Source organism: Chinchilla lanigera, unplaced genomic scaffold, assembly GCF_000276665.1.
Source record: "Chinchilla lanigera isolate Chin_1 unplaced genomic scaffold, ChiLan1.0 scaffold00024, whole genome shotgun sequence".
Lineage (NCBI taxonomy): Eukaryota > Metazoa > Chordata > Mammalia > Rodentia > Chinchillidae > Chinchilla > Chinchilla lanigera.
In genome coordinates this window covers 6,027,449-6,053,671 of record NW_004955425.1, presented here as the reverse complement: position 1 = coordinate 6,053,671, position 26,223 = coordinate 6,027,449, and the positions used below count along the sequence as shown (strand labels likewise).

At 35.8% G+C, this 26,223-nt stretch overlaps 1 protein-coding gene across 3 annotated transcripts in view; it reads left to right on the top strand.

Annotated features, from left to right (window-relative positions):
- A1cf (APOBEC1 complementation factor) overlaps nt 1-26,223 on the top strand; it is an 85,232-nt gene that overhangs the window by 24,098 nt on the left and 34,911 nt on the right. For 2 of the 3 annotated variants that reach the window (XM_005385901.2, XM_005385900.2), the window contains exons 2-5: nt 2,486-2,629; nt 18,183-18,317; nt 20,218-20,348; nt 25,747-25,985. In XM_005385901.2, coding sequence (XP_005385958.1) covers nt 2,531-2,629; nt 18,183-18,317; nt 20,218-20,348; nt 25,747-25,985 — 604 coding nt within the window. In that variant the 5' untranslated portion in view covers nt 2,486-2,530. The remainder of the gene's footprint in view (nt 1-2,485; nt 2,630-18,182; nt 18,318-20,217; nt 20,349-25,746; nt 25,986-26,223) is intronic. The other variant, XM_013514917.1, reaches the window with a different exon arrangement.

Below are 26,223 nucleotides of genomic sequence, written 5' to 3'. Positions count from 1 at the left end.
CTAAATTCAGAAGCTATAGAAATCTTTCCAATAACTTTAGAGTGAGTTCCTGTGAAATCAGAAGACTTTCCTGATGTCAAAATACATTTAATAACCTTTTCTAATTATTAACCAAAACTAAAGACAGGTTTTGCAAGTGCAAAATTGTCAGGTCACCATGAACTATTATCTTTTGGGTAGAACAGATAAAGTTCAGCAAATCTATCACTTGGCCAAAGAGTATAGACTTTGCCTTCAAATAGTGTAGGACATGCATAAGTAACCCCACTAGACCTTTCACAGCATGCCTGCTCTTGCAGGTTAAAATCAGCTCAGTGGGAGAGTTTGAGTAAGTCCTGATGAGAAAGCCATTTTAGTAACTCGGGGAAAGTGCAAATTAAATTTTGTCTTAAAGCTAGTTTATTTCATTGTTTTATTTTTATTAATCTTCAAAAATGACTTCTGTAGTTTTATGTACCTGTTTTAAGAGGACTTATACTGTCTCACAGATATTTCTTTAACTCCTTTTGCCAGAAGTTTGGGGTCATAGACTGAGTGCAGGTCTCGAAGGACTTCATATGTGTAGTATCCATAGAAACAGCAATTAATTATACTCTGAATGCATCAGTAGAGCTAGTTATCCCAACCTAAATTGCTGTGTGTATATCAAATCAACTGAAGAGAGAAATTCTAATTTTTCCTAGCAAAATACAAAATCAAGATTTTTTAGAAAACCACTTTTGCAAAGTGTAGACACTAAAACTAATACGTTACTTTACTGAGTTCACAGACTGCCCATAAAACATGTGCCCTAAAGCTGGGGAGCACATGAGGCTGGCATACAGAGAACACTAAGTAGTACTTTTTAAAAGAATGAACAAAGCTGGTCATGTGGTATGTGCCTGTAATCCCAGCACTTGGGAGGCTGAGGCAGGAGGATTCTCATGAGTTCAAGGTCACCCTAGGATATGTATGAGTTCAAGGCCAGCTTGAATTACAAAGACCCTGTCTCAATAAAACTAATAATAATAATGAATGTAAACTGAATTTATCTGGATCTAGATTAAGCAAGAGTTATCAGAAAAGTTGCAGGCAAACGTGGCTATGGTTATATGCACAGGACGACACTTTTATCCCTGTTACCTAATGAATATTCTCCTTTTAGAATCTATTTTTCTTTTGGTTTTCTAAATTACACTGAAGTATTACATTCTAAATGACAGTTGTCAATTAGTTTGGAGACACTTTCTCTATCACTTTGTAATAGAACACATTGCTATTGCTACTAATAATGGTGTGATTTCTACTATTGATGGTCTTAATAATGATACTACTAGAAGTAACATTTTATTACCACTATACTACTTAAGTAATAGTAATTTTAGTAATGCAATATCTTGAAGGTGCATTTTCCTGAAATGACCACTTCAGCTTCAGTTTTTTCTGTCACTTGGTACTTGAACCAGTTCCCAATATTGTTAATGCCTTATTCATTCTTTCTTTAGATAACAGCAGAAATCAGTATAGAAAATCTAATGCATTAAATAGAAATTTTTCAAAACAACTTATACTCAAATACACTAGAATTGTACTTGGTTTCAATCACTGTAAAACACATTTCTTCTGTCTTGGGAAGCAGAGCACATTAGGCAGAGTGAAAACCTGGCTAAAACCTCACCACATCACTCACATCAAAACTCACAGTACCATGTCCACTCACTCCTACGGACATGGGACCTCAGGGCCACCACAACCTGGAGCCTTCAGAACAGCCATTGTCCTGTGCTGGGAACTCGGGGCTCTGAGCAACCATCACATTTGAAAAGGGATTCAATAATGTTGCCAGAACAGAAAGTGTAGACAGCAAAATGCTGAGCTTATATGTTCATAACTACATGGACCTGTGCAAACTTCCATCTTTTCCTAGATGTCACGAAGGGTTTCAGGGGCTCAACAGGGTCAAGTATGTGACATATGGTCAGAAGGATCATGTTTTGTTAAAATCCATGTCATATTATTTTATTGTGTTTGCATGTGGACTTCTACATAGCTGTCATCAGCACAATCTGTTGTAGAAATTTGTATTTGGAGGTAACACACAGACTAGATAAATGAAGCTCAGTATCAGAATTCTGGTTCCTTCACTCAGTTTATTTCATTTAGTGACAATGTCTTTTCCCACATTTGTAAGAACTGATGTGAATTGATTTGTTTTGAGCATTTGGTGACATCCTAAAGTAATTCGATTAAGAATTACCGATCTGCATTTTAATTGGAGAATGAGTACTATTTAGTTTTGACTTCTAAATTTCATCTAAATTCAACATTTAAATAAACAACATTTTTACTGAGTACATTTAACTAGTCTTGTTTGTGTGTGGCTATTGGTTGCTGTAAATTTAATGATTCATTTATAGGGAATGTTTCCTACAGATGTCTTTGGTAAAAGGACAAATTTGGAGTAGGCAACAATAATTTACTTAATTTATCTTAAACTTGGTTTCAGTGAGCAACCCTAATTACCCTGATTTTTTGCTGATAATCACTCTCAATGGAATCAAATCACAAATCCAGGGATGGATTGAGCGGCACGCAGAAGGAAGCAGCCCTCCGCGCACTGGTCCAGCGCACAGGATATAGCTTGGTCCAGGTAGGAACGTCTTGCGACATCTGGTGAGACCCGCCACCAAATTCCCAGTGGTGGGGATCTTAGTGGCCCTCAGATGTAAAATTTGAATGATTCAGCTGTCCTTTTCCAAAACGGAAGAAAAGTATATCATTTCTGTTTTATAGGTGACCCTGCAGGCTCTACCTGGGGCAATCCACTCAGCCTCAACTTGTCATTTGTAATCATAATCCATATCCGTAGTCAGAGAGACTATCTCAGTTTTGAAAGTACATTTTAGAATATAGAAAAGCAGCTGGAATTTCCAGGCCTTAGTAAAGTAAAACTAAGCTTGTACGTAAAGAATCAGTAAGAGAAAAATGCTCAGAAATTAGCTTTTGTTTCCAAAGAAATTACTGAGATGTAGGAGGACTTCTACATGCAAGTACCCAAAACTGCACATTTTGTCATTTTAGCTTTTGTTTTTTTTTTTGTCATTTTGTTTGTTTAGAATACCTACGCATTTAATCTAGGACATGTAACACTAAACTCAGTCAATTTTAGCACTTTTGAAAAGGAAAAATGTAGCGATTTGAAAGCTATCTGTTTATAGACCTCATGTTCAAAGTTACTTGTGTATTATTATTGTTATTATGATAACTTCTTTTAGAAAACTTATGCTGCATTAAAGAGCAAACTAGTGTTTTAATTAAAGTTGCTGTCACTACAGTGAGATTCCTCAGCTATTTTCTTTCACCCACCTAATTCTTCAACTTAATCAAATCTCGGTACTATTGAATACAAATAGCACCTGTGATGAACAATAAACTATACAATCATGTCATTTCATTAGATGTCCCTTTCTCAGATTGTTGCAAAAGGTACTAAATTCTAATTCTATAAATCATGATGTTTTGTTAGACTTAATATGATGCTCAAAGTTTTTTATAGTTTTAATTCTAATGAAAAGCACTATTTAGACTACTTTAAGATTTCAAAGTTTCTTTTTCATGATTAACTTTGTTTAAATCAAAGATGAAACTGATGCATTATGTCCATACTTAAAAGTCAAATTACTTTAGATTCATTAATAAACTTTAATATTTTAAGCTCTAAAATTAATCTGCCTCAAAATAAAGTATTAAAATGTCTATGCACCTTTCCACTGCGCTAAAAGAGTATGTACATATATATATGTGAAAAATTCCATAGAGTTTGTAGTCTACAATACCAGTGATCTTCATATAATTTTTAACACCTTTTCATATACAGTTAGTTGAAAAAGGGTTTTCATTCTTTTGGTGATTAACAGTTCCATAGATGTTATAAAAATCAAGCTGTTTTCCAACCTCTTGAGCTTTTGTTTTGTTTTCTTTTGTTTTTATTTTCAGCTTCCCGGTGTCTCAAACATTTATTGAAAGGCAGTGGTAGTATAAAGCATTTCAACTTCTTTGAAATCCATGGCAATTGTTTATATAAAGATGTTTCCCTTTCTCTAATGATACAAAAATGATGGAAATAGGTATAAACCTTACAAAAATAACATTTATATTATGATACCATCACAAACTAAGTGTGTAAAAATGAGGAAATTAACCAAACTACAATCATTACATTCAATAAACATAATTGATAGGAAAAAATCCTAAGACAACATAAATTGTCCATTTAATTTGACACAGGGAACTGATTCTTCTTTTTCTCCCAGATGAAATTCAGATCAAAGTTCATTACTTTTTTGGTAACTTTCAGGTAAAAATTTTAAAAAGCTTCTTCACTTAAAACTCAGTATGTCTAGTCTCATATAATAATAGAGACTTACTATTATTTCTCTTCCTCATTATGTCAGGGTGCAGGCGATTTCCAGTCTCCTGATGTGCGGTGTACACTTCCTATACCAGTTTGCTAACTATAACATCTGACTCAGAGTTGAAGCAGAAAGAGAAATAAGAGCAAAGGAGAGAGAGAAACGGTTTTACTTGACTCATTCCTGCACTGGGGTCTCTGGGGCCAACAGATAAGAGCTGTGGGAGTCTCTGTGGGACTATCAGAGGTACCCTTAGTTCTACTAGAGTGTCTCACCTGGCTGTCCTTTTTCGACCTCAGCTTCTTCTATTGCACTCTTATTTGACACTACGCAGCCCTCTTGGAGAGGTTGGAATGTAACAGATGATTCCTGCATGTACCCAAACTCTGGTTCACTGTACACACATTATTTTGATCTGGTACAAACCTGGAAGTCCAGGTGACATAAAGCAGCCAGCTCCCCTCACCAGTATCAGTGCAGCAGGCTGCCCCATCACTCACCCATAGTTGCTTCAGAAAAAGAGAAGACCCACAAGCCTATTGCTCCCCCAAACACAAACGCAGAGAGAAGTACATGTCCATTTCCCTAAATGCTGCACTCACTACTTTTTTCTCCTGTCTTAGGCCAAAAAAAAAAAAAAAAAAAGCACCTCCTTTCACATAGGGAGAGCTAGTGCTCAGTGAAGAGGCAGCTATCCTCAGATATCTCTGTGTAAGTTCCAATATCCTCTCTCAAACTCTCCAATCTCAGCTTTTCCAAGCTGGAATGTTGTGAGAAGTAAGAAGGCAAAAGCAGCCTCCTGCTACGTTCTGGTCCTAAGTGCTTTAGACGCTAAACCAGAAAGCTAGAGTCCAATTTCGTCCTAAGGCCATGTTACAAATCAAGTTATGTTCAGTTACTAAAAGTGGTCATTTGAAAAACTCATCAGGACAGAAAATTGTGACACATCATTTTTACAGCAATACGAAAGTATGCGAATGAGTTTTTTTTAAAAAAGACTCCAATAACAACAGAGATAATTCATTCCATTATAACATCTTATTCCATTATGCTTGTGCTATGATTTAAGAACATTTCATAATAGAAGAAAAGCAATGTTATTATTTTAAATCTTTTATATGAAATACTCATATGTAACCAGTCTGAACAGTATTTCAATCTTATATAGTCAATAATATTTAAAAAGCAGTTAACAATGAAGATTTGGGTCACAACAAAATAATGGAAAAAATTTATTCAGTACTAATATTGTAATAGCTTTGCATATATGAATTCATTTACTTCTTCCTGAAACGTTATGAGGTAGCTTTTACGATCATCCCCAATTTCTTGATAAGGAAAACAGGCCTAAAGAGGTTAAGTAACTTCCAGAATTTACAAGCAGGATTTGTTACTGGCCAAAACTTCTGGTCAGATGTAGCGACCTAAAAGTAGCTGTAATATATTTTTTAGGACTGTCATGTTAGAGATTAGCATGCCAAAGGATACAGAAAAACTCTTTGTTGGAAACTAAACTTTGTAAGATGACTCACATTAAACAATATTTATTAGAATTACTATTGGTTCAAAACTCTCCAGTAGTATGGAATCCTGAAAATTTTAAAAAGTAGATATTTAGGCCTAAAACATCTCCAATCAAAATGTAAATACACAGATGCTTAAATTGTTGTGAATAAACTGGCAGATCCATTCTGATTTTGGCCGCAAAATGTGGAAAATCACTCAAGATTTCAAAGAACAAGATTTATAATCTAACCTGTTCCCTACCACATCTAAGTTCTGTGCTCTTGAACAAGTGCCTTAACTGTTTCAAGCCTTCATTTTTCAGACTGTCAGGTAGGTCTTACCCTACTCTATTACGGATATTTTATGATTCTAGTATCTTTTGAATTGAGTCATTTTTCACCAAGCTGAATATTTTGGTTGAACAAGCAGACCAAGCTTGTGTCAAGATATAGCTACCAACCTTGTAATTTACAGAAAGTTCTTTATATTTCTTTTCCTTCTACTCTGGATTATAGAAACAATTAATATAATTATCAAAAAGGGCAATATGTGGTCTTCTTTTTTTAAATCTCTACAAAAATGATAATAAATTTCTTAATACAATAAAAAGACCACTTCTACAAAATGACAGTTTAGAATTTTATAGTAATTGCTAAGATACAGATTGAAGGATTTAGTTTTGCTGTACCTTGTAATCTCAAATACTAAGCATGGATTCCTGCAAAACAAGAATTCAAAAAGTAAAAGATGATGATTTTGTGGTATCTTATCACTAAGAAGACAAATACAGCTATTAAGGATAGAATTTTGCAAGTTACTTAATAACACGAGCTGTTCTTTTATATAGCAACTGATGCAACAACCTGTGCTCAAGAGTGTTTAAAAACGTGCTATATGATATCATTTTATAATTAGATATCTTCATATATTGATGGCTGAAATTTCATCAAAGTACTTTAGAGAAAAAAAAAGAGGCTCAATACAGTACCCTGAATATAGCGGGCATTCAACAAATATTATTGATGAAAAATTGTATAAAGTTGACAAGTTAAACTTTAAGCTTCATAGTTAGAGTAAGCCCTGAACAAATATCTGGGAATTATACTACAGTGTTAACAAGGAAACAGTCTTTGTCTCTGGGTAATATTATTTGTGTGAGTTTTTTCTCAGCCTTTTCACTCCTAACGATGCTTCCCAGACCTTCTAAAGCTAGCAAATGTTTCTTTGTGAGTTAGGGAAACAATTACATTATGATTCTCCATTTCTCAAGAATACGTTAATGATGTGCATCATAAACTCTGTAACATGAGGATGCTTCTTCCTCCACCTGGAGTTTTCCTTAGAAAATTTCTGAGACCTAGGAAAATGTATTCTCATAGAGGAGTGTATTCAGAAAGCTTTCTACCCAATGTAGGGTCAGTTTACTTGAATTTTAATTCTATTACAACTGAAACTAAATATATGTTTAATAAAGCCAGCCCTCAAGTAGTCTGAATGTAGATGCAGGATAGATGCCACATGTTATTTTTAAATTACTTAAAAGATAGCATATATCAGCATTATTTATCTAGTGTTTCCCACTGTTTTCCAGGAATCATTACATCTCAATCAGTGTTTCTGAGGTATCATAGTCTTGTTGCATTTATAAATCAATCATTGTTCTGGATAAATATCAAAGGTTTTTATTTTTCTGGTGTCACTCCTTAGTCTCTATTATTGAAAAACAAATATGTTAGTGCCAGGCCACTGGGATTATAAAGTATAAAACATACCTCCTGACTAAAGTTCATATAAAATGGATGAGTTTAAAGTTAATTTATTAGAAATAAAAAATGACAACCTAAAGTCACCTCAAATGAGCCATATACTAAAAGCATCACAGAATGAGAAGGTACTTTTCTGTAGATCTTAAAACAAGGACAGAAACTTATACATGAGATGCTCAACATAGAGTAATTTATAATTCTTTAAAATTATAAATTTATACTTCATAATTAAATTATTTAGAATTAAACACATTTTAAATGTCCAAGAAAATATTAATAACCAAATAAAATATGATCATCTTTTTATTTCCAAATTAGTCACATAAAAATATGATTTCAAAGAATTTTCAAAGATGTAGCATTTATACTTCAACATTTAATTAAAAATCTTAATGCCATCTATAAATTTACAAATAATATTTTAAGAAATTATTCACCCACAATTTTAAAGATTGAAAAATAAAAAATGCAATCTTTGATTAAGTATACTTTTTCTTTTTTGATACCCTTCTTTATTTTCTAAACTTTCTCTAATGAATATGAAATATTTTGGTTACAAAGACAAAAATTTTCATAATGTGAGGAAAATTTTCAAGAATCATTCAGGTAGGAGTTAAAAACAATACTGAGAAAATTTCATTATTATATCTGGATTATAGTGGCCTAGGTTTTTATTAAGCTGTTCTTTTGAAGTCTTTCTATCTTTGAAATTTGTTTAATATTGATATAGTCCAATTTTTCTGCTCCACAGTTGTAACAACTAGCCCCAGAATTACATAACTGTATACCAGGGATCAGCAAGCTACGATCCAAATATAGCAATAGCCTCTTTCCCTAGTCATTGCGGGTTATGAATGTTTTTTATATCTTTAAAGGATTTTTTAAATAAAATAAAATATCAACTCGCACATTACAAAAAGTTTGCTGTTCCAGACTCTAATCCTTAATGTAGTACCCTGTGTTAGAACTAATGCACAGGTTTTAAGGAAAATTACCTATGCTTTTAGAGGTGCATGTATCATTCGCAGTCCTCCTGATTCAGCTCAAGCTCTGAAACCTCGTTCAAGCATTCGTTAACTCATTTATTGATGTCAAAAAGAGAAAAATAGTTTCAGATTATTCTTTAGGAAAAGGAAAAATAAACAAGCAAAGAAATAAATATTTACAAATACATGCCTCAAATACCATAAACCAAGTTGTGGGACAGAGAGTGGAAGGTGGTCTTCTTCAGAAAAGACACTAAAGCTGACAAGACATGACAGCTGGTATACCTTGCAAGGAGCCAAGGAGATTTCAGCACCCTTGGCAAAACGACAACTCATTAACCAAAATATTTGTAAAACGCAGAAGACCCTTGAGAAATAAAGACATTTATGTGGCTTCATTTCAAAGATCTGGAAATACTATAGCAGATCAATAAGAGAAGTAAGTGGGCTTCATTTTCCTCTGTCTCCACCAACCATGAACCTGATTTCCTGAGAACAATCCCTTCAAACCTGAAACAAATTACAATCTTGAATTCCCACCCCTCAAACTTTCCATGTATGTTCTCTTATGTGGATTGTCAATGTAACCACACAGTTGTTTCTAATTTGCTAAGTTCTTCAAAAATATAAATCAAGCCATAAAGTAGAGAGGATGGCGTTAGATCAATATTAGTCTGATTTGGATATCAATCTCTTCTAAACATAATCCAAATTAACTACCCCCTAAATTACTTTAGTAATTTTAAGGGGGTCTATCACATTGTCAACGACAAAGTGATTATGAAGTTAGCAATATGAAGAAGCAAATAAAACAGAGGACAGGGTCTGTGTGCCCAGTAGCAGACCACTCCACAGAGTCCTTAGAGGCCAAGAGGAGTGAGATAACACATGCAAAGTTCTCAAGCAAAAAAGAAATGCTGCCAATCAAGAGTACTGCATCCAGCAAAGCTATCCTGCAGAAATAAGAGATATAAAAACTTTCTCATACAAACAAAAGTGGAGGAAACTCATCGCCACCAGACTTACAAGAAATGCTAAGGGCTTTTCAAGACAAACAATAATGAGTAGCATGAAAACAGGTGAAGGCATAAAACTCACTAGTAAAAGTTAAAATCCACTCCTATTTAGAATTCTCTGATACTCTAAGCATGACTGTAATCTGCTATATATTTAGGGCTAAAGAACATTTAATAAAAAAACCATAAATTATGACAAGAAAAATTCAAAATGAGTTAAGCACAAAGTGTTTTTATACAATCAAAATTAAATTACCAGTTAAAAGTATAACCCATTATACTATAAATTTTTTTTCTGTAAGCCTCCTTATGATAGCCAAAGTTCAAAAACCTCATAACAGATACAATAAAAAAAAGTCAAAACATACTACTAAAGAAAATCTCTTAACTATAAAACAGACAGTGAGAGGACAGAAGGAATAAAAGATGCATAAAACACAAGGAAACAATTAACGAAATGGCAGTAGTGGCCTTCACTCATCACTATTACCTTTAGTATAAATGGATTAAATTCTCCAGTTAAAAGACATATAATAGAGGAATGGATAAAAAAAAGAAATGACCCAACTATATTCTGCCTACAAGAGATTCACTTCACCAGCAAGGATACACAGAAACTGAGAGTGAAGGGAAGGAAAAATATATTTCATTCAAATGGAAAGCAAAAAGAATGGGAATAGCTTAAAGTGTTTTGTCTGATATGTAAAACACTTTAGGTAAAAAAATATTAAAACACTATAAAAATACTTTAAGTAAAAAAATATAAAACACTTTTAAGTCAAAAATATAAAAAGATACAAAGAAGGTCATTAAATAACAATAATGTGGTCAGTTAAGTAAGATACTACAAACAATAGAATTAAAAACAATAAGCAATTTTAGGACTCCATGGTTACTGGCTGGCTTCACCTAGACTGGCTTAGAGAGAAGCAGATGGGAAACACTGTGACACTGTCATTCCTTTCCAATCACTGCACAAAATCCTATTGACTGAAACAGAAATTTGACTTCATGGCAAAATATAACTTCTGAGTCCTTTTTCTTCTGTTGCCTGTTCTCACCACCTGCTCACATCCCTGCTATCCAAGGACTTAGGTCGTTTATCAAGTTCATGGATGTCGATTCTTTAAATAGGTAGCAATAAACATGAGAATAAAATAAGACCAATAGATCACCACAGGCACATGCTGAGCTTATCACTCCAGCCACCTACAAGCCAATTTTATTTTAAAACTAAGATGCCTTGCTTCTACTCGCCAGAGATGTCATAGCGCAGTGTGGAAGACTCCAAATGAAGGAGCAGTACTGTGAATCCCTTTATGGAGAGTACATGTGCTCAACATTTGTGGGAACTTTATTCTAAGAAATGGAGATGTGTTTCAGAAGGTATTTTCAAACAACAATGACTTTCTTCTGAAATAGCCCAATGCAAGAGCTGGCATGTGAGATCTACAATAAGAGATTCCAAATCTTTGCAAACAATACACTATGTTGCATCTCTTTAAACTAGAAGCACAACTCTCTATTTTATCAGCTTGAAATTAGTATAACTTTTCTGACACAAATGGGTAAAAGTATGAACTGTTTTTTTTTTGGAGTCTGGACTCTTTTTGCAGGCAACTTTAGGATTTTTTTAAAATGCTACTTGTTAACACTCATCAACAACCACAACAAGAGATTCTTCATCTTTAGAACTTAATTTTTAGGAGATGGACAGAAAGCTATTAAACATAGCTAGATAAAAAAGACATTGGCACAGTCATGAACTATCATCATCAATTTGTCTAGGACCTTAGCAGCCGTGAGCCTCTGTAACAGCAGGCTTTCTAACAGAAGTGCTGAGCAGGGAATGGACATGGTGTTAAATGGTACACTGCTGCCGCATTAAGTAACAGTGAATCCCATAATGAGAGAATCATTCCATTTTCCACTCTCTTTCAGGCTTTCTGATGAGAAAAGTCAGCTATTGGAAATGTACCTAAACCATAGTCCAACTCCTACTAATCCTTTTAAAGAGCAAGACAAGAAATCAGAGCTTACAATTGACAATGTCTAGCTGAAAATTGATCATGATTTTCCTGTTTCACATCTGTTTTTATAAATACCTTCCACTTATGAGAAATGAAACTGACAGTCCATTCATATATACATACACACACACATATATATATTCTACTAAAAATTCCCATTCTAAAAATATATTGTGCACACATGAAGTCATTGATACAAAAATGTATGTATTTATTTATGTATTAAAATCTTGAGGCAAGGGGTTGGGGATTTAGCTCAGCGGCAAAAGTGCCTGCCTGGCAAGCTCAAGGTCCTGAGCTTGATTCCTGGTACCGGAAGAAAAACAAAAAACAAAACAAAAACAAAAAAGTACTATCTGTAACTCTAAAATCTTAAGGTAAATCAATGAAAAGAAATACATTAAGTAATTAATAGAATAAGTGTCAAGTTGGGCTGGGGATTTAGCTCAGCGGCACAGCGCCTGCCTGGTGAGCACAAGGTTGTGAGTTCAATTCCCAGTACCTGGAAAAAAAAAAAAAAAAAAAAGAATAAGTGTCAAGTCAGTACGGATACGCAATTGGATATATACTAATTTTTAAAATTTTGGCATTGCCTGAAAGGCTTCTATTCACTAGCTCACAAAACTCCTTGGGAACATTTTTCCACATTTAAATATAGTGTCTAAGTCAGTCTTTCTTTCATGAGAATCTTCGTACCACCCTAGCACCACCCCAGAATTATTACAACCACCTAACAAACCCACTTTTCTAATAGATGAAAAAAATAAAGTCAGGAAATACTGAATGCCTTGCCATGTCTCTCAGCTTGTGAAAAATTAAACTTCAAAGGTGTGATGAAGAAAAACATGAAATTCCTTTCATGCCAACCCACAAACACATCAGGTGAGAGTAGCATGTGTAGAAACTAGAAAAAGACACAAGACCAATTATCCAAATCAAATATGTCTTATACTTTTATGGCATATGTACAGTTTTATAAAACTTAACAGGATCTTCAGCTGCTATAATATTAGCTAATTTTTAAAAGGCAAACTATGTCTAAATAAAAGGCTAGATGGACCTATTGAATGAATGACATATTCTGAAAGCCCAAAATGAGTGAAAATGTCACAAAAGCTTTCATCAAGTGATTTCTTACATGCACTTTAGAGGCTCTGTAGATTGCAGCAGCATGTCCTGCACATGTCCAAGCCACAGGTATGCATAAGCAGCACCTGGCCTTGGAAACATGTGCTTCGTCGCCATCACTGGGCTAACTTTGCTGAAAAGTATAAACAGAGGGTCTTAGAAATGAGCTGGCATTTTGCTTCTTCTCTTGTGTTGAAACAAATATACATACTCAGAAATGTTTTCAGATTTCAAATTTTGTCTATTCTTGAATTTAATATTTCTACGAATGGCCAAAAATTTACATTATAAAGCTTTATAAAATGTGGTCTTCTTGAGAAGGTTCTATAAGCTAATACATGCATAGCACTTATCACCCTGCCTAACTTGACTAGATTTTGTTGTTGCTTTTACTTCTCTGTGCAAATAATAGAAGATAATTCTGGATGAAAAGTAGAAAAAGAATTCAAGTAAAGGTACCAGATAATAGAAATGTTGGACTTGGACAAGATTCAAGGATAAGCTTTTAAGGATGAAACACAAAACTACTCCATCTCAAATTCATAATAAAAATACATCCACTATCAAAGAGTACTCAGCTTGAAGCTTTACTCAGTACTAAAGCTTGAAATATTGCAGTTCTCCACCAGAACTCAGTTTTATTTTCCTGTAAAGCCATGACCATTCCCATGACATGGGAAGCTGAAAAGACAAGTATCTGGGAGGAAAATGTGGTTTTGCCCAGGTTTCCCCAAATGTATAAAAGGTTCAGATGCCTGGATGCCAAAATGAATTCAGTCTTTTTAATTCTCATGCTAAGGCTTACTGGCCAGAATGATCTACTGAGAAAGGTTGTCTGATTATTTTTCCAGGGTCAAAAAAATGGTAGCTATGATTCCTTAAAAACTATGGTTTCATTGTGAAGGACTTGAAATGTCTATGATAGGAATTTCCAAACACTTTTGACACGTAAAGTGAGGTAGGCTCAGTATTCATTGTTTAAAGCCACTGCATTTATAGTTAAGAGTTGGATCCTCAATTTTTAATTGGCACAGTTTGAAGATTTTCTGCTCTTTGTATCTGACCAGGGAAAGAGAAGTTTCTAAGTCTTTGACTGGAAAAGTAAAAGTTCCCAGCATTTAATAAACATCTTCTCATTTAAAAAATTTTTCTATGTTCTTTTTCTCTGAACTATTAATACATTTGAACTGCTAGAGAGAATACGTCCCATGAGGACATCAACCAGAAGGGAAAAGAGTATTTATAATTGGGCAGTTATAATTTATCTATTTTAAACTACTCAACTACAAAAATAGTGCCTGAAATACCAAAACCCAGAGTCCAACTGTCCCTTTTGAGTAAGGGACAGCTATTCTAACCCCATGACTAATGTTCCTGCCTGCCTTAAATTGGTTTAGACTCCAACCACTGGTACATTCCAAACCCAGTGGGTGGTTCAGAGAGCAAATCTCCTCCACTACATGAAAGTCAGGGCATCTCTGAACTGGTCAGTCTTTATAATTGCCTAATTCTTAGGGCACTTTTTCCAAATACTAATACAAACCACAGAAAACACAGTAAGTTTGCCTAATCAATCATTTTGACTCATAAGCAAATGAATCCTTTAATACTCACATACAAAAGATTTGGTACAATTCATAGCAATTACAGCAATCAAGAATGTCAAAGGGAAAATAAAAGGTCCATTTGTCAATTGTGTATTTATTTTGCAACTCTCATACAAAGCTTGGCAAATCAGAAATTATGTAATAACCACTTTACTATTATGGGGTGGGAGTTTGATTTCCTCAAGCTGAAGGGTAAAAACACTGCCAAATTTCTATTAAATTAATTCCACAAGATATACAGAAAAGAATGCAAGAAGGACCATCATGACACCCAGGGAGAGCTGTCCAGAGAGGAGCGTGATGGTGAACAGTTTTAACATGCATCTCTCTAAGCAACAAACGTGTGAAATATCCTCTTCAAAATTGAGGGTAGTTATTAAAACAGAAACATTAAATCTTCCGGAAATAGAATAGGTAAAATGTCTCAAAGACATTGGGGTAGGCAAAGACTTTATAAATAAAACCTTAATTGCACAGGAACTATCGCAAAGAATCAACAGGGATCTCATCTTATTAAGAAGCTTTTCCCAGAGCAAAAGAAATCACCAACAGAGTGAAGAGAAAACCCAAAATGCAGAAAAAAGATGTTTGCTAGCTGTTCCTCAGACAAAGGATTACTATCAAGAACGTATAAAGAACTAAAAAAATCAGACATCCCCAATTTAAAGACCCAACCCAAAAATGGGCATCTGAGATGAATATACACTTTTCATGTGAAGAAATACAAACAGCAAATAAATATATGAAAAAGTGTTCAACATCACTGACCATTCAAGTGATGCAAATTAAAACAACACTGGGATTCCATCGCACCCCAGAAAGAATGGCTATTAACAAGAAATCAACCAATAACAAATGCTGGAGGGGCTGTGGGGAAAAGGAATCATTATTCACTGCTGGTAGAAGTGTAGACTGGTACAATCTCTGTGGAAATCAGTGTAGAGATTTCTATAAAAAACTAGGATTAGAGATTCCATTTGACCCAGCTATTCCTCTTCTGGGTATCTTCCCAGAAGAATTAAAAACCTCATACAATGGCAATACATATGAACGCATGTACATAGCAGCTTGATCTTGAAAACAACCTAAATACCCATCACCTGAGGAATGGATTAAAAAATGTGGTGTTTTTATACAATGGAGTACTACTCAGCCACAAAGACAGATAAACTAGAGACTTTTATAGGTAAATGGATGCAACTTGAGACCATAATCATAAGTGAAATAAAACAGACAAATATGTGTAAACATTGTACTGTCTCCCTAGTATAAGAAAAAGTTAGTAAGATCCCAAACATATAATAGATATTGTAAAATGGGAAAACACTTCAAAAAGAAAGAGAAATTGGGATGGGGAATGGAGGAAATGGAAATGGAGGACTGGGTAAAAGAAGGAAGAGAAAAACAAATATATATATATATATATGTATAAACTATATATATATATATCAAAGTTAAAATAGTTGTACTACTAATTTCTCTTAGTTCATTGAAAATAAAGATTTGTGCTAATATTTTTTGGACAATTAAGTGCTGAAATCTTGTACTAATTTAAAGATAACAATATGCAATGCATTAACCATTGTTACTCTCCCATTGTCTTGCTTTGAAATTTTATTTTACTTTTTCTCATTAAAATTCTAAAAATTGAGTGTAATAAAATGAGTGGAAATTGAAAAGGACTTTATATGTAGCATGGATGTTCTCAACTTTTTCATAAATAAAAGTTTTAATGTATATATCTGTTATAAGTTCTCAGGCTTCTCTTAGTCAAGGCAGGAACATTAAGGGATAAAGTTGATAAACTAACGTGGAATTCTTGGGTTCATACCCGCCTGCCTTCACCCAACAACCATGTGGCTTCAGTAAGTTACTCTCTGGACCTCAGAGTCTTCTATAAATTGGATAACAATAGTTTCTAACCCATGGCATTGTTGTGAGGATTAGAACAACAGCAATAGTAAGTGCTATATAACTATTTGTTAGAAAATAAATAATAAGTAAAATCTTTAATATCTTTACACATGTCAAATTTATAGTTTTAGGAAATTTTTGATGACATACAGACCACTGAGTCCTAAAGGTTTTGTTGTGTCTTATTTTCTAAAGCATAAATTATTTCATTTGTCAGTGATACCAAAGTTTTCCTACTAAATAAGAATGCAGGCTAAGAAAAAATCATAAGAAGTCTATAGGCAAATTTAAAATATTCAGTAAGATGAGCAAACCAGTTGCCACAAGTAAGTAGTCAAGAAAAGATAGACCATTCACCACATTATTTAAACGAACATGATACAAATTATTGGGAATGCAGAAGTGATCCTGACCACAGGCATAATTTAAAAACAGTGATCCAAAGAGCCTTTGGGCAAACTCTTATTTAAAAAATTGTAGGACTCACGTTGGTATAGAGATTTAACAGTGGTACTAAAAGCTCCTTTATTTTGATTTTAAACAATGAACATTTATCACAAAAGTGTCCTTAAACAACTGACACAAATCTTTTCAGATTATGTAGAGAAAATATTTGATATGCAGACTGAAGCTTTGAACAGTAACTACTTCTCATGATGGGCAGTGATACATTGGGGCATTTATCTTTTGACTCTGTATGTTACCATTTGTTCCCCAACAACATGTATTATAGTGTAAAGCTCCTTAAAATATTAATTGTGAAGTTAGTAATTAACACTGATATTTTGTCCCTTATATGTTCCTTTCTCCAAATATCACAATAAAATGTAATGACCTAGCTTTTTAACTGTGCCAAAGTGCAAAGTAGTTTACCTTTGTCCAAAAAATGAACGAATACAAATCAATTAGGCTCATTTGTAACTTTGGTCTTTATCCTCTATAAAACAAAGATAACCTTGCAGAAAACACTGGTGTTAGTCCTCCAGGGGAAAAAAAGTACATTCTTTAGGTCATAGGGAAGAAATACATTCATTCGGTGAAAGGAAAAAAAATCGAACAAAGGTAGAAAAATAAATTAACTCCACTTGGACTATGAACATTATTATTTGCTATATAAAAATCCAACAGTAGTAAACACCTCTTACCATTATGTCAGTTTTGGAAACAGATTTAAACCCCTCACCTGATATCCCCCAAATCAGTTGGTTCATTTCTCCACATGTTAACCTTCACGTGGTCCTCTTTAGGTGCTGACAGTGTCTGGCCTTGTTCAGGAAACAGCATAAACCCAGGGAAAAGGAAGGAATTAACAATTGTTGACTATTTATCATAAGCCAAGAACCATGCATATTTGGTGTATTGCCCTCTAATCAAAACCTTCAGAGATGCTAAGTCACTGGGATCAGTGCCCACAGCCAATAAATAACAAAGCTGCACAGTCCAGCTCTGGCATCTTTGCCACCACACCACTCGACCTCCAACATGAAATCAGAGTTCTGGATTAAAATTATCAGACTTTGCCGAATTTATGACAATGATGAAATAACTCTTTAATTTGTAAAGAGGGTAGATATATGTTAGACACTCTAGCACAATAAAATAAAAATTTTAAAAAATCACCTCATATTTGTACTTTCAAGTGTTATCAGTGCTTGTCTTGAGCAAGTCTCTGAAGCACATAGTGTGATATTGCAGTTCATGAAAGACTTCACCTTCATCCAACCAGTCAGCTATTAGTATTTGTCAGTGAGAATGATTTTGAAAAATAATCAAGAGAATCAAATTAGAGATTTTACCATTTGCTTCTCTCCCTCATACACCCCATCCTGGACTTGCAGGAAAATGGCCAGAGAAAATACGGTGGCCCGCCACCTGGTTGGGATGCTGCACCGCCGGAGAGAGGCTGTGAAATTTTTATTGGAAAACTTCCCCGGGACCTTTTTGAAGATGAACTTATACCATTATGTGAGAAAGTGAGTCTGACTTTAATATTTAACTTCTCTTTCAAGAGGAAAGTAGTGTTCTGTTCACTTTGCTTTCACTCCTGTTCATCTCGGTCAGTAATGGTTTCTCTTCCAATTGCCAAAGTTAAAATGTTTCTAGCCATGAGTGACTGCCTTTTTATTGCCCTGATTCAGCTCTTTTCCTTTCGTTTGTACCAGAAATCAAACTCAGGACCTTGCACTAGCCAGGCAAGAGTTATGCTGCTGAGCTATATCCCCACACTTGACCCAGATCTTTGTCCTGTTCACAAATGAATTAACAATGCTAAAGACTCTCAGGTTTAGAGCTTGTTCCCCAGTCATCTTCCTCACGTGGCCATCACATTGTAAATTCATTGTACCTATAAATCTAGAGTCACACTACAACAGTCTAGTTAAATAAGATACTGCCCCAACTTGATATTTTAATGACCTTTCAAAGTGCAGCGTTTCCATTTAAAAAGAATGTGTGTGCTTGTCATGGCTCAAGCATGTTCCTCTATGTATTGACTCAGAATAAAAGTTTCTTCTACAAGTCTGAATGTCTTGTCTACCCTAATATAACAATAGGATTGAAAATATGGCTTCTCAATATCATGTATAACTATCAAAAAATACATTTCCTCAGTTTTAATTCCAAAGAATATTTTTCACTAAGCTCAAAAATATTTATTTTTTATGATTTACCCAGTGGTTATCAGCAGCATGCATGTTTTAGAAAAATTTAGTCAGTATTAGAGTTTAGCTCTTCTCCTAAATTCTCAAATCAGGTTTCACTGTGCTTGTGTTTGTGTGTGTCGCTCAGCCCCGGATTCAAAACTGTACTTAATTTCATGTCTATCGTCTCACTTGGCACATAGGCAAACTATAATCCTTTAAGCATCTTATATTCTTAACCTCAAGTAAGTGTCAGGAGACCCCTGAAGCACAGATGAAGCATGTTCAAACTCTTTCCCAATAAATCCAGAAGAAATAGGGATACATCACTGAAAATTTCAGAGTAGGGTAACAAAGGGGCAGTGAACCACTATGGAAATGGTATATGCTTAATGACACTTCTGCCCACACATACCTATTGTTTCTGTTTAAGCCCCCCTTTTATAGCAGCCCCAGATAATGAATTGCTGAACTGGATTGCTAGAGGGCAGCTGAGGTATAGGAGAGAATACAGTATGAGCAAGCAGAGGAGCTATAGCCAGGGCTAGAGTGAGTGCTCTTCTGCTATGGGAGTCTTGGCTATGCACTAGTTGAATTGAGATGCACAAGCATTTACCTTCATCCTACAAACTGAGAAAGTAGCGCATTCCCCAGACCACACTCTGAAACACTAGTTCAATCTGACAAGAAGTTAGTTTAGCAAGGTTCCAAATGAATCTTCATGGCTTTTGTTTTAAACATCAGTGTTAGAGTGTGACCAAGTAGAGGTCAAATTGTGGAGACCTCAAAAGCCAAGCTGGAAGGCATGGATGACAATTCTATCAAGAAATCATACTTCTGATGACAAATGGGTTGGCAGGGCCCCAAGAATTTGCATAGATCTCCAGATAATTGTGTGATGAAAGGTCATTTGCTCCGTCAAAAACATTCTGTTTGTTCATGCTGAAATGCCACTTGTGTATAGTTTCTTTATTTAACTTGACTTTTCCATCAGTCAGATAGTTGATCTGAACCCAGCATAAAAAATATGCAGGCCATTCCACATAGGAGGCAGATGCCAGACACTGGCAGGAGGCACAGTGCAGAAAACATTGTGTGTGTGTGTGCGTGTGTGCGTGCGTGCGTGCGTGTGTGAGTGTATTTGCACATGTGTGTGTGTGCGCATGTGTGTATGTGTACATTCATTTGGAAGGACAAATATATAAACATGAATTTTTTGTTGCATTTCTTATAGATTGGTAAAATTTATGAAATGAGAATGATGATGGATTTTAATGGCAACAATAGAGGATATGCATTTGTAACTTTCTCAAATAAACTGGAAGCCAAGAATGCAATCAAGCAACTTAATAATTATGAAATCAGGTAAAAGCTCCATCTTCTATGTTAAAATTGAATCAACAATGTACCTGTTGTCTTTTTGTCAAGCTTATCTAATATAATATATTTTCAAGGTAGCCAAACAAAAATGTTAGATATTTTCCATGGTGGAAGTAACTCTAGTGGAATATATTTGTCTAATATCAATACCACATGAAGTGCCAGACTAAGTTTCATGACATGTTCAATGAAACAAAACTCATTAATTTCTCCATTTCACAAATACATGCTGGACACTTTAAAATGCTAAAAATGCATCAAGATACATATCTTCACAGTAAACAGTCAAATATATAAGATATTTTTAAAAAGTATGAAAAAATAAAACCAGAAATGGTATACAATTTTGTGAGGTGGCTTTAACTTGGTGTGTTTAAGAAAATACTATCTGGCAAAATGAAATTTGATCTGAGACATGAATGGAGAGATGACAGAAAGAGGGACTTAGATATTTGCAAATGGGAAAGAGGCCAAGAATTGGAGGGAGAGCAGAGAGAAGGGAAGGGAACATAAGAAGAATAAGGATGTGCTATACCCGTGTACCAACTCCCCGTAATCAATGTAATCATTGTGTACAACTAACATGTACTAATAAAAAGGGGTTTTTTTCTAAAAAGGAGTCAGCTATGACAGATTTAGAGTAAGATTATTCCAAAAAGAGGAAGACGAACATGTACAAAGTTCCCAAAATGAGAGCAAGCTTGATATGTGGGGAGGATGGAAAGAAAGTCCAGGCAGGAAGATCAGAGTAGAGTGAGGAAGACTGAAGGTAACAGAGCTGAATGCTCTTGTACTCCAGGATACAAAATTTGAGTTTTCCTCTTGGGAAGAGGGACCATAGGAGGGTTCTAATTACAGTCAAGGTTTTAAAATGCTGCCCTGGCTGTTGAGTGGAGAACAGAGTACAGCCAGGGAAGGACTCTAAGAGGAAAGCCATGGAGAAAGGCGCTGCACTGTCTAGATGGAGATAAGAGTTGATGAAAGGAGACAAAGATTCATGGGTGGAGGTGACAGAAAGGTCTGACCTGGGATTTACTGTGCAGACTGGGGACACAGACTGCTAAATAATGAATTTAAAGTGGAAAAAAGAATCGAGGGGCTGGGGATTTAGCTCAGCGGCAAAAGTGCCTGCCTGGCAAGCACAAGGTCGTGAGTTCGGTTCCCGGTACAGGAGAAAAACCAAAAAAAAAAAAAAAAAAGAATCGAGTGTGGTGGCCCACAGCTATATTCCTAGCACTCAGGAGGCTCAGGCAGAAGGACCACAGTGAATTTGAGGCCAGGCTAGGCTACACAGTGAGTTCAAACTAGCCCAAACTGTATAGCATGATGTTGTCTCAAAAAATAAATACATTAAATAAATTAAAAATAAATAAATAAAGTGAAGTGTGAGGGGCAGAATTTAAAGAAGGAACCTAGGATTTGGGTTCAGTACCTGTGTGGTAATGCTGTTAGGATAGAATGGGCTGAGTAATAGTAAGGAACATAGGAAGAGCTCTGCTTCGGGCACTTAGCACATCAGACATCCCAGGAGAGACTGCCTTACTGGAAGTGACTGAGTTACTATAACTGCGTGACAGTGGAGTCAGGAGGGGGCTGTGGTTGGAATAGAAATCGGAGGGGGCAGGGAGTGTCCGCCAAATATAGACAACAGTGCAAAGCATAGACCTCAGGAGTTTTCCAGGACATAACTGGTCCCAAGCCACCCATAGCCTGTTTCCATAAAATTGAAAATGAAAAAAGGCTAAGTTCATAAAACTGAGCTCTAGAAATTTCACTTAGACAAGAAAACTGCTATAAATCTTTTCTTAAAGGAAACCTGGGGACATGTGGGAGGAAGATTAGTGCAGCAGTAAAAAAAATAGAAAAAGAAAAAGAAAAGCAATAGATAATACAGTTGGGGTCAACCAGCCTTCACTTGAGTTCAGCAAGTAACAGCCTCTCTGTGCCCCAATTTCCTCATCTATAAAATGGGGATTTAAAGCCATTTCATAGGTTTATTATGCAGATAACTGCATGAGTTCTTAAATGCTTAATCCGGTGTTTGGAATGCAGTAAGAAATCATTAAATGATAAAAATAGCATAGTTCAATTCTAAGATGCAGTTTTTCTCATTTATTCCTTTCTGAAATACAGACAAACCTTAAAATTGATGGAATCTTAAATTGGAGGCATGGAAGAGCAGATTTCTCACCAGTAGTTTTCTCCCACACTGAGAGGCCCCAAATAAGTCATATGTGGTCTTTATAATTCTGTAAATGCATCAAATACTGTATCATTTTTCTTAAACTCCATAGACACAGGAAGATAAATCAGATTTGGCAACTGGCCTGCCTACTACAGTAGTGACCTAGCCAGGCAGTTTCAAAGTGGAACTCTGGAAGAGAATCTTGGAATAAACTAAGGAGCCTGCCACATGTTCCTCCATGACCCCAAAAGAACTTCATGTGGGGGTGGGAGATTGCTTGGAGAATAAATCAAGAGACCTAAGGTCTACCTCAGGTTCCCTTAGACAAATCCTTTGGCTTCTTTGAATATTACTTTTAACCTGAGCACCTGATCACAGAGAGATGTTCTGGGCATCCACCTTATGCAATAATTTACCCTAAAATGCTTTAGAAAAGGCTATACACAGCTATATTTTAATTTAATTTTCAAATATTGTAGCTATATGATTTCATAATTGGAAAATCCTCCATTCCTTTATCTTTCATAAAACCCAGACATTCCAACAGGAGGCATCGTTTCCTAAAAAACTTCTGAGTTGAGATGAATGTGGAATTCACTGTAGGCATCCAACAGAGTCTGTTCTACCAGCTTAACACATTATTATCACTGGGGCTTGTCAGCACTTTTGAAAAATGAATAGATCAACTTGCCATGGTCACTGATGATTAACAACGTCCTCTGGAAAATTCATGGTCTTGCTTGTAAAACAGAGAAAAAGTATGCCTACTTCACGAACTGTTCAGAAAAGAAGTGAGAGGAATACACATAAATCTCAGCACCTCACAGATATCACACTGACACACCTCATGCAACACTGCTGAGAACTGTGACACTGGTGAGCATAGATGAGGGAGAAGAGGAGGAGAGGGAATATGACAACCTGGAAAGAGAAAGTGAGTGGCTGAGACCACCGTCAAAGATCCTATTGGATGATAGAGGCAAGGTAAAGTCACAGAGATACTTCACAGATTAGTGAGGGGGATAAGAGGAATATGAAATAGCACAGGAGAGTCACCAGAGGCAACTTTATAACTTCCCCTCTGCCTGGGGTCATCCTGCCAGAGAGGAAACTCTTGCTCAGAAGACAATACCTTCAATTTGCTTTCAGCTACCATTTCTCAGGGGACACATATAGTTCTTATCCGGAAAAGACCCACAACTGTCATATCATCCTCCTCATCAAATATTCACCAAACAACATTTAAATGCCTGGCTTCTAGAGACACTAAAGTCAAACCCTCAGCTTTAGAGAGATGACTTCGTGTCTCCGAGTAATTCTGGGAAAGCGTCCCAGCAAACCACATAAATTTAAAAATAGGAAACAGGAATTCTGGGCTCCTCCTGATCACTGATACTAGACCAGTCCCCTAAATATAAAAAATAATAATGATGATGATGATGAAAATTTCCAAGTAAATATCTTACAGGATGGGTTTTTTTTTCTCTTTTAAAGTTTAAATCTGGAAGAACACTCTATTAAACTTTCCTTCCCCCAAGAAACCACCTTCCTTGGGCAATGCCTGCCAGACTGAGGTGGATTTGTCGTGGTTCTGACACATGGTCTTGTTTCTTCAGCAAAGCATAGAAATGACCAGAACAACGACCCGACCCAGACCAGAATACCTGTCACATACCCAGAGCCACCAGCCCCCAGCATCAGACAGGTCTCCCACTCACCTAGCTGAGAGATTTTATTCATGACAAATGAGTAGTTTCTATTAAGAATACTTTTCTTACTTTTAAGAACTTTGTGTTACTACATAATTTATATGGCTTAAAATGCCATGAAAACATCAAAAAGCACAAAGTAATAAAACTTAAAACCATTTTCTCATAACCCTAGTTCCCAAACCACTATGTTGACATTTTATTATCTTTCCAGATTTTCTATTGATTTTTTTTAATCAAAATGGCCTTCTCACATCTTTACAGACTCTCCTTTTTAATGACCCTTTTAAGAAAAGAGTCTGCCTACTATGAACCAGAATTTTTAAATCAGTAAATATCCTTCTACATTATTTTTAATGACTTCTGAGATTCTGTGATGTCAATGCCCATTTTTGTTGCCCACGATTGTCAGGCAGGAGCAGTACTGTCCGTGCTAAGGAACGTTTAGAAAGGGTGAGGCATTTTGGGGTGACTTGAGAGATGGCTGTTAGCATCTAGTGGGCGAGAACCAGGGATAATAAACATTCTGTGGAACACACAATAAGGAAATAGCCCAGTCACAAAGCCAGTAACAGCTCAATGGCAATACCTTAACTCAGTTCCTTATTGTAAAGCTTTGCTTGTTTTCATTTTACTGAGTACTTTAACAGCAATGAATATTTTTATCCATAAAACTTCTTGCTCTTATCTATTTACAAATGGGTCTTTCTCAGAAGGGGCATTATTTGATCAAAAGTTATGAACACTTAAGATTTTTGAGACATTTTGCTAAATGTAATCTAGAGTAGTTTAGTGTATCTGTCCTCTGCCAAGGAAGGCAAGCACACTTCACCTTGCTAATAAGCAGTTCTGCACCATGGAAGAAACAGGACTTGAGGTCCCAGAGGTTAGTTTTATACCTTAGAATCTAGAAAACCTTAAGCAAAGCACTTAATTTCTTGGAGCCTCAAATTCTACACCTACTAAATTAAAATAACACCTACTCCACCCACTAACAGGCTCCTGGTAAGGGCCAAATAATATATGAACATCTGTTACAGTGTGAGGGGCCATTTTTAACAATTGTGTCAAAGCAGCTTCTTTCTTTGGCTGAAAAAGAAATGAAGCACGAGAGGCTGCAGACCCAAGTATCTGCAGGACTTGGTAGATGCCAGGAAGAGGGTGGGCCAGCCATAGCAGCCTGCATGTTGGTGGTGCATCGCGGAGCAGCGAGGCTCAAACAGTGGATGAATCCACACCTAGTGTAATGAGAGAGGTGCTACCCAGCTTCATGTGATTTTTTTTCCATTAAAAACGTAGTGTCCACTCTGACACATCTTCTGACCTCTCGAAAGGAGCCAAACTCTCCACAAATGGTTTGAATAATATGACAACCAAACACCATCCCTCTGCAGGCCACCCCTGGCCCAGCACCACACATTTTCAATCTCTAGCTTAAACTTTAACGACACAGGATGCTCACTAATCAAAATGCCTGCTCTGTTTGAAGAAATGGGCGTCTCTTAGGGGTCTGTGCCAGCGTGGACAACTGCCGATTGTTTGTCGGGGGAATCCCAAAAACGAAGAAGAGAGAAGAAATCTTATCAGAGATGAAAAAGGTCACCGAAGGAGTTGTGGATGTCATCGTCTACCCAAGTGCCGCGGATAAAACCAAAAACAGGGGCTTTGCCTTTGTGGAGTATGAGAGTCACCGCGCAGCCGCCATGGCCAGGAGGAAACTGCTACCGGGTGAGCAGCCCTAGCGCCCAGTCCACAGCTCCTCCCACTGCTGCGCTGTTGGCAAAGGAAGCAAGAGAAGGCTGTGTCTGGTTTGTCATTGTGTGTGTGTTTGTGTGTGTGTATAAATATAATGTAATGTTATATAGGCCACTATATAATACACAGTATTATATTATTATATATAACAGTATTTTAAACTCATCTCTTTTATTTATCTCACAGTTGATTCAATTTCCTGAATTTTTCA